The sequence below is a fragment of the Stigmatopora argus genome, chromosome 17 (genome assembly GCF_051989625.1).
Source record: "Stigmatopora argus isolate UIUO_Sarg chromosome 17, RoL_Sarg_1.0, whole genome shotgun sequence".
In the NCBI taxonomy this organism is placed as follows: domain Eukaryota; kingdom Metazoa; phylum Chordata; class Actinopteri; order Syngnathiformes; family Syngnathidae; genus Stigmatopora; species Stigmatopora argus.
In genome coordinates, this window is record NC_135403.1 from 13981625 (window position 1) to 13989980 (window position 8356).

At 51.5% G+C, this 8356-nt stretch overlaps 1 protein-coding gene across 2 annotated transcripts; it reads right to left on the reverse strand.

The window, feature by feature from the left end:
• Positions 1-169: 169 nt before the first annotated feature.
• Positions 170-8325, reverse strand: LOC144091553 (uncharacterized). Of its 2 annotated transcripts, XM_077623988.1 has the most exons (13): positions 8093-8325; positions 7838-7865; positions 4123-5517; positions 3812-4061; positions 3692-3740; positions 3496-3632; positions 3270-3375; positions 3083-3191; positions 2781-3011; positions 2464-2714; positions 1950-2019; positions 1756-1884; positions 170-1685 (listed from the first exon to the last, which is right to left on the reverse strand). In XM_077623988.1, exons 3-13 carry the CDS (start codon positions 5461-5463, stop codon positions 1626-1628), a joined length of 2733 nt encoding a protein of 910 aa, XP_077480114.1. In that variant the 5' UTR covers positions 5464-5517; positions 7838-7865; positions 8093-8325; the 3' UTR covers positions 170-1625. The 2 variants fall into 2 exon arrangements, with proteins under 2 accessions (XP_077480114.1, XP_077480113.1); XM_077623987.1 differs by lacking the exons at positions 7838-7865; positions 8093-8325 and having other exon boundaries at positions 4123-6246.
• Between the last annotated feature and the right edge of the window lie 31 nt (positions 8326-8356).

Below are 8356 nucleotides of genomic sequence, written 5' to 3' on the forward strand. Positions count from 1 at the left end.
CGCTGCCGCTTTGCTTTGCTTGGCTCGGCGCTCGGGTCACGTGACGAGGAGCAGGCGTAGGGCGGGGCTGCAGGTACGCGAGGAGCCACAAGAGGGCGCTGCTTCCCACCGCACCTATGCGTAGCAGTGACGTGCGTGGAATGGGCTCGTTCCAAATGGAGACGTATTTGGTCAGCTGTTTGCAACAAACATATGGTTAGTTTTCGCAATAAACCACGGAGAGCACTTATTTTTACTTTCCTAATCGTCGTTTTTCTGCCATGGACGGTGAGAAAGGAGCCAAAAAAAAAGGATTGTTTGTGTCAAAACATTCAAAAAATGATCTGCAGTTTCCTCCAAAATGACACAATTGCCCTTATTGGCTTTAAAGCGTCTATTGCCGTTAGTTGAAACCAAAAAACAAATTGATTATCTGAAAATGTTTGTCAATTCTTAAAAGAAATCAACAAAATTATAGATTTGACATCCATTTCCGTCAATGACAGCCAAATTAGTTCAAGTTATAAACGTAGAGAACCTGGAGAATATTGTCAAAATAATTAAACAACTAGGATAAAAAAAACAGTGTTTATATTTCGAGATGGAACTTACCTGCCCCCTAGTGGACGCTCAGTCAAACTGCAACATTCCTGTTCTGACCCAAATAATAAAGCACACATTTTAAATACGTCACATTTTAGCTCGCAGTTGGGACTGAATAGAGACGAGACGTTTTCCCATCAAAAAGGCACTTATTTAATATTTTTTTTAGCATTAGTATATACAACTTTATAAACTGGCACATACCTGTATTACATTTAAAAAAAAAACAACCCACAACAATCCAAATAGAACAAATTCAAGTAAAACGTAACGAATAAGTGCTCTTTTAAGATCACTTAAATGTTTACAACATCTCAGAACTTTGATTTCAGTGGAAGAAAATGAGTTAAAGTGTCAAATTCCTGCCATGAATTAAACAACCACCTCAAATGGATCGGACGCCTATTGTCGTCAGTCAGCGGCACTTTTTGTACGCCGTATGTATTCGACAAAAAAAGACGTAATCAAAGGGAAAATATACATCTTTGGCTGATTTCATAACCTAAAACCAAAAAAGGGGAAAGTGGAAAAAAGAAAATGGCCCCCACCGTGATGCCTGATTTTACATTCAACAAGTATACATAGCCTGTTGACATAAAAATAAAAACAACAAAATGCCAAATTATTCCAAAGGAATAAAATACAGGCAAAGACAATGTAACTAAATTAAAAATGAAATTAAAGGAAGCATTGAATCGTGTTTGTGTTGATTTGGAAAGCATCTCTAACTATAATTCTTCTCATTCCAATTTTGTCATATCATGAAATTCTTTTGATGCTGTCATTTTCCTAAAAATTTAATATGGATTCCTCCAATGCTTGATACATTTTAAATGTAAATTCAGGGTTTCGAAAGATGAACGCGGTTGAAGAATGAACCGAAATCCCCATTTTGTCCCCTCGCCGAGTTTAACAGCGGGAAAATCAGAACCCCGAAGAAAACCAAACCCCAAAACCCTATAAAAAGGTGAAACCCGACACCAGGTCTACACTAAACCCCACCCACCTCCAGGTGCAAGTTCAGGTGTTACCGTCTTTTCCCTTTACTTCTCTTTAACGGGCGTCTTCTGGCAGATGGCGGCGTAGCTCAGCTTCTGGGAGGCCTGACCAATCAGAAACCGGCATCAAACCGGGCTCGCGAAACCGCCACGGTCAATTCGGAAACGTGTTTACCTCGCCGTCGTGGTCTTCGGCGGCGTCGGGCGAGGATTCGGCGGGCGGAGACGTCTTCTTGGCGTCCAGGGGAGGAAAATTGGACACTCCCAGCTCGATGGGCGTCGGCGGACGAGGCGGCGGTCTCTTCTGTGGGCGGAGCCGATTTGAAGTTAAGGGGGGGGCGGTGGGATGGAGGGTCAGCGGTGACTTACGTTAAGACCTTCGCCGGCATTGGCGGCGGGGTACGGGTTCTCTCGTCTCCTGGGGCCGCCGTTGACAAATCTGCGGTGACATTTTAAAAGCGTGATTTAGCGGGGAGGAAAAAAAACGATTTGATCATTTAGGGGCGGGGTAGGTCAGGGGTGAGAATTGAATGTTTTTTTTGGGTTTATACTGATCAAAGTGGTCCTGATGATGGGTTCTAACTGGGAATTGAACCGAGGCCGGCGGCAGTCGAGCGCACTGACTACCGAGCTACTTTGCTTTTATAGTTTAAATATGTAAATATTGTCACAAATTGGTGACATACCAGATTAAAGCAGCCTCATTGCATTGTTGTTCATTACCAAAACAATTATTTTCTTAATCGTTTTCATTTTATGTTATCATTATTACAAATTAATGAACAAATCGGATGTTTAGCGCCATCAATGAGTTCAATGAGTGCCCGATAAAGGGACTAACATTTGAATGACATCAGAATACTTTCTACCGTGCTTTCGCTACCTTCCTCCCGGCGAATGGGGTGCCGGAGCCGACTTGCCGCCTCGCCTGTGATTCGCCCCCACGCCTCTGGAACCGGACCACGCTCGGCCGGGCCTCCAGTTAGCGCCGACCGCCTCCAAAACGTCCTCCGCCGAATTCTTGTGACTCCTGAATTGATCGGCGCCGCCCGGAGGCCTGGAGGTCCTCCATCTCCGGCGCGGGATCGGAGGTCGGAAGTAAGCCGCCGTCGTCACGCCGTCGGGCTCTAGCGACTGCGGGTGAGATCGGACGGACCGGTTGGGGAAAACATTCCCCGACGGGGAAGGGGCGCGACTCACCTCGCCGCGGTCCGAGTACCCCGATCCGGACCAAGCGGGGTAGGCGAATTCGTAAAGCGGCGGGTAGGCGTCGGGAGGCAAAAAGGAAGTCTGGTAATCGGCGAGGACGTTGGGCGGGCCGAAGCCGTTTGGGGTCACGTGGGACGTGAAGGTGGTGGATTTGGCTTTCATCCTGACCATGATGGGCTTCCCCTGGAACACCCGGACCTCCTCTCGCAGGTACTTGTAGGCCTGTGGCGATAATACGCTATCGGCATCGGGAGCCGAGAACGAGCACGAGCTTCTCGATTCGGCGAGATCACCTGGTAGGCGTCGGCCTCCGACGCGAAGGTGACGAACCAGTTGTCGCTGCTGACGAACTCGCAGCTCAAAAAGTCGGGGAGCTTCTCGACGCTGAGGAGCGCCTCCACCTCCTGTGTGGCCAACTGTTACTTTTCGGGCGGGTAAAGAGCGGCGGGGGAACGGCGAAGCGCTCGGGTGCGGCGGCTTTCCTGGCGAGGGGTGCTGCTGGGGATCTCCCGTAGGATGAGGAGGTATTGGCTGTGGTTGGGACGCACTTTCTGCTGGCACGGTGACATCTGGACCCATGGTAGAGCTGAGGATGAGACAAATTTATCGGGATGAATTGGAACCTGAGATCAAACCCTCGACGCCAGGACACGGCAGAATAAAACATTGTGGGAATCTAGCACACGAGGAAACCAAAGACACCAACTTTGAACGACATCGGCGACCAGCTGCGAATCGGCGCCGAGGACCTTGACGGCGTGGAGGTCGGCCAGCGTCGCTATGGGAACGTACTGCTCATCGTCCATCTGAGACTGCAGGTACGAGTCCTTGGCCAGGTGCTCCCTGCGACGGAAAACGCAAGCTCGCGCCGACGCTCGGTCGAGGAGAAGCGAGAAGCTCACCTGCTCAGGCAAATCTCCAGAACGGACCTCAACTGCTCCACGGCGACACCTGAAATCACAACGGGGTCGTGAGCTCGCACCCAAACCAGGTGAAGAAAACGGGGCGGCCCGGGCGCTGACCGGCGTCCGGTTCCGACGGGGCCGAGTCCCCCGCTGCCAGGTGCTGAGCTTCGCCCTCGGTTGCCAGGTCCGGGCCTACCGGCAGACCTGGGTCTGGAGGGGAACCGCCGCATTCGGGCGAAGGGCGTGGGAAAAAAAGCGAGGGTATTTCAGTGGGCTCATGTTGCAGCTCGTTCGGGATGTGCAGCCACGTGTGTTGCGGGTAGTCGTAGCCGCATCCGGTCCAGACCTCCGCGTCCGGATTCAGGGTCTGCGCAGAAGGGTGTCAATGAGAGGCGGGCTTCTCCGCGGCATAAACGGGCCTTACTTACCACCTGAGGGGGCCCCGCGTGCCAGGCCCACTCGCAGGGACCAGGAGGAGGCAGGACGGTACTGTACGGGAAGGCCCCCAGCAGAACCGCGTCGGGCCGCAGGGCCACCACGGCCGTCTCGTCGGGGGTCGGGAGCCACGCCCGGGGGCCATCCTCAACGCCGGAGACCGCCCAGGCGCGGTACGCCGAGGGGTCGGCGTCTTGTCGCAGAGGATCCGACGCCGTTTCGCCGTCTTCGCCCGCCGTGAAGTGGATCTCGTAGGACGGCATCAGCGCGTGGACGTCCAGCTGGTCCGCTTCCGACGAGACGTCATCAAAAGTTTTGGAATCCTCTTCTGGAGCAGCGGGGGCCATTTGCGCTCGGTCGATCGGAGGTCCGCCCACCGAAGTCCCCGTCCCTTCCATTGGACATTTCGGGCCATCAAAGTCCGTCCCCTCGAACGTTAAGATGTTGGAATCGAGAAGATTTATCAGCGCCGCCTCCGAGTCCGACTCAGGACACCATCCGGGACTCGAATGGTGCGCGGAGACGACCGGCGGACTGACCTCTGTGCTCGGATCTTCAACCTCTAGAGGAGGTTCTAAACTTTCGCCTTCACGGGGGTCGCTCGAGAGGACGGGAGGCGGGGACACTTGTGAAAGAGTCGCGCCGGTGTGGGCTTCTTCGGGATTGCGGCTCGAATGGGAACGAGGGACGTGGTTGAGATGGTCACCGGCCGACCGCGAACTTTGGACGTCTTCGGATCGGTTCTCCTGGAAGGGGGCAAGAGTTTCCTTTGAGGTTTGGATATCTGAAGAGTCGTCTTCGTCCTCCGGTCGAGGAACTTGGACTTCCCCGCACGCCTTTGCGTTCCCGTCACGTCTCGGCCGTGAAGGCTGGTCTTCGGCCTTGTCGGGGTGCTCCCTGACATCTGGTTTTTGAGGTTCTGGAAAGGAATGGATTTCTTTGGGACTTGGATTAACTGCGGTTGAATACTGGAGGTGGTCCAACTGGTTTTCCTGGAAGCTGCCAGGTGTTTCTTTGAAGCTTTGGGCTTCTGGAGATGCACTTGACTCTGTCAGATTTAAATGGGCATCGAGTTGAGAAGAAGAAGACTTCTTCCACGGGATGGGCGAAGTGGACTGTTTTGGCTTTGGCTGGAAGACCTGGTCTTCGGGAAGGCCGCCATTTTCTGTCACTAGGGAACACGTTTCTCCATCCTCGTTCTTCTGCTCGGCCAGGTCCGCTTCGGAACAGAAACGGACTTCTTTGGGACTTTGAAAAACCGGCGAGGACATCGAGTCGTCGTCTTCCGCGTTCGTCAGCGACGGCACGCTGACTTGCGAGCTTCCTCTCGCCATCTGCGCGTCGACCCGAGCGTCGGTCGGTGGCGGCGGCGGCGGCGTGTTGAGAAGCTGCCGAGATAGAAAAGTTAGAGGTGAAGCTGTCCCCGATAGGCCGGGACACGCAGATGTTCCGCCCTGACTGCCTTGGTCGCGTTCAAGGTCGTTGGTGTCAATAGCGCAGATGCTATAAAACCTCCGAGTACGCGCTTGGAAGTCCTGACTCGGCGTTGTGGCGACAATCGACTTTCCGCTTTGGAAGGGAACCCCATCCTGCCCCGAGCTGGATGACAACTCGGAACGGGGGGACGCCTCGGGGGCCCAACAACTCTCCGGCTGAAGAATCTTCTGCGTGAACCACTGCGCTCGGCGCGTGGCGTTCTCCGCGATGTTCTGACGGGCCGGGCTCTGGCTGAGCACCTCCATATAGGGCGCCGGCTCGCCGCTCACGACTGGGCCCGAGGGCGCCGCGGCGTGGCGGATGACAGCCTTCTCCTCCTGGTGAGAACCCCCCACCCGGACATTCTTCTGACCGACGTCCTCTTCTTCTTCTTCTTCATCTTCCAGGCGCACGTGTTGCGCCACGGCGACGGCCTGCCGGCGGACTTCTTCCACGCTGTCGCCGATGAGGTCGGCGCCGGGGTCGCGAAGTAGGCCGCTCCTCTCGCCGGTCCGGGCCGGCGAGGCCTCCTTGCTGAAGCAGCAACCCATCGGGGGACGATTGGACGCAAGAACACGCGGTCTCGCTGGCAGGCGGAAAGGCAAGAGGCTCCGGCGCCACCCCCCGCCCCCGGACCTCACGCCCCAAGCCCCCTCCCTTACCCAGAATAGCACCCGCGAAAGGGCTCATATGTCCCTGCCACTCAACACAACACTCAACGTGTGTGTGTGCACACGGTCCAGTGGGCCCCAATCACAGTGCCGGAATCCCCCTCCCGCTCTTCCCATTATTGGGCTCTCCCCCCCGCTCCCTTTCCCTTCCAGCAAGTCCCACGTCCCCCCCCCCCCCCCCCCCGCTGCGCGTGTGTACATTAGATGTTGGCGGCCGCCGTGTGGAAGTGACCGCCTCCCCAAGTCACGTGACCCGCACGTTTAAAGGTCAAATTGAGTTCGGCTCTAAAAGTTACAAGGTTTCACGAGGGTTTTATCACATTAATTCTCAAATGACACAGAATAATCTTTTTTTTTTCCCTCCCTTCTAAATTTTAATCTAAATTTTGTGCTTGCAGCGTTCGCCTTTCGTCTTTAGTTTTTTTGAGTCAACTGTACAGTTATTAAACTGTAAAGCAGGGGCGGCCAAGTCCAGTCCTCGAGAGCCCTTATCCAGTCTGTTTTCTAGATCTTCCTCCTCCAGCACACCTGAATCAAATGATCAACTCATCAGCAAGCTGTCCAGAAGCTTGATGCCGATCCAGAATATTTGATTCGGGTCTGTTGGTGGCGTGTGCGGTCAATTGGTCGCGGTCTTTTGGTTGCCCCGACCGCAACACCGGGCGACCAAAAGACCGACGACCAAACAAGGTAAAACAACACGGTCTACGCATCGATAAAAGCCAACAATGGCCATGAGCAGTTTCACTGAGCCCACGTGTGAGTGTATAAGAGTTTGTATGTACATGCGTTGTCCCTTTAAGAAGCGACGTCAGTCAGGGTCTTAACAAGTTCTCCAACAAAAAACAATAAAAGTCGGGGAAATTTGGAGCTTTTCTTTAGCCTAATAATGACTAGGGCATTAAGTATGACTAAATAGTCATTCACAGTTTGTATTTAGGGAATTTGAGCAACAATTTAAATGGTAATTATCAATAACCTTTCAGGCGACCAAAAGACCGGCGACCAATCGACCGTGTACCGTTGGTGGAGGGGGATATGCAAAACAGACCGGATAGGGGCTCTCGAGGACCGGACTCGGCCACCCCTGCTGTAAAGCTATCATCTTATTTACCACAAATTGATAACCATGACATGTTCATACTGTACAAACTTGGACAAGTAGACTACTGAGATAAAGACATGCATCTTATGCAACATAATCATGACTACTACTTGTGTACATTCGGGTTAATGTGCATTTTCTTGCCTTGTACTTATGCGTGTGGCCGCCATTTACATTAAATCCATATAATTTCATGTTAATTTCAGTTCTACATAATTAGCACACCGGGCACCAAAGCCCAGTGTTTAGGTTAGTCTAATAGTGACATACATAGGAAAAATGACCTTTTTAAAATTATTTTGGTAAGTCCAAATAAATTATTTGTTTACATGTCAGCAGAAAAAAAAGAGTTCCTTTTTAACCCGACATCATAGATGGTTGAAGTACTCACACTTTGTACTTAGTTGGAGGTACACATTTTCGTGTATAATAAGAGGTTAGTTAAAGAGTACTTACAATTGGCAGGAGTCGAACTTGTAGATATCTTCTCGGATAGAAATGAAGGAAAAACATAAATACATATAAGTACATACACGTAAAAGCTGAATTAAGTACAAAAAACTGTCCTGTGTAGTATGTAATTATATGGTCTTACAAAAAGTTTTTTTCCACAACTATGGGTTGAATTTTGAATAAAAACGTCTTTAGTAGTGCTAGTAGGCTGACAATTTTATGTCGGCAACATGAAAAGGGAAAACTAATTTAGCTCACCTTCGTCTTGCTAGTTAGCCTCGGGAGTTAGCTATCGTCTATTCCGAAAATTAACAACCAACTAAAGTAACGGGAAGCGTTAACTATGTAAACTCAACTTTAACTTTGACATAAACTAGAAATAAACAATTATATGTGGCTATGAAGAAAAGTAGAATAGCGAACTTTTGGCGGTAACGTTACGCGCCTGTGAACTTGCAGTTGGTAATCGACAATGGCGCGCAGGCCCGCGCATGCGCATTAGAGATCGGGTATTGCCATGGC

Excerpts from the sequence above, each read along its gene's own strand:
- LOC144091553 (XM_077623987.1), bottom strand. The coding sequence starts at position 6,156 with ATGGGTTGCTGCTTCAGCAAGGAGGCCTCGCCGGCCCGGACCGGCGAG. Across the intron at positions 3,633-3,691 it reads CTGGAGATTTGCCTGAGCAG|GGAGCACCTGGCCAAGGACT; the intron begins GTGAGCTTCTCG and ends TTTCCGTCGCAG. Across the intron at positions 1,686-1,755 it reads CCGAAGACCACGACGGCGAG|GCCTCCCAGAAGCTGAGCTA; the intron begins GTAAACACGTTT and ends CTGATTGGTCAG.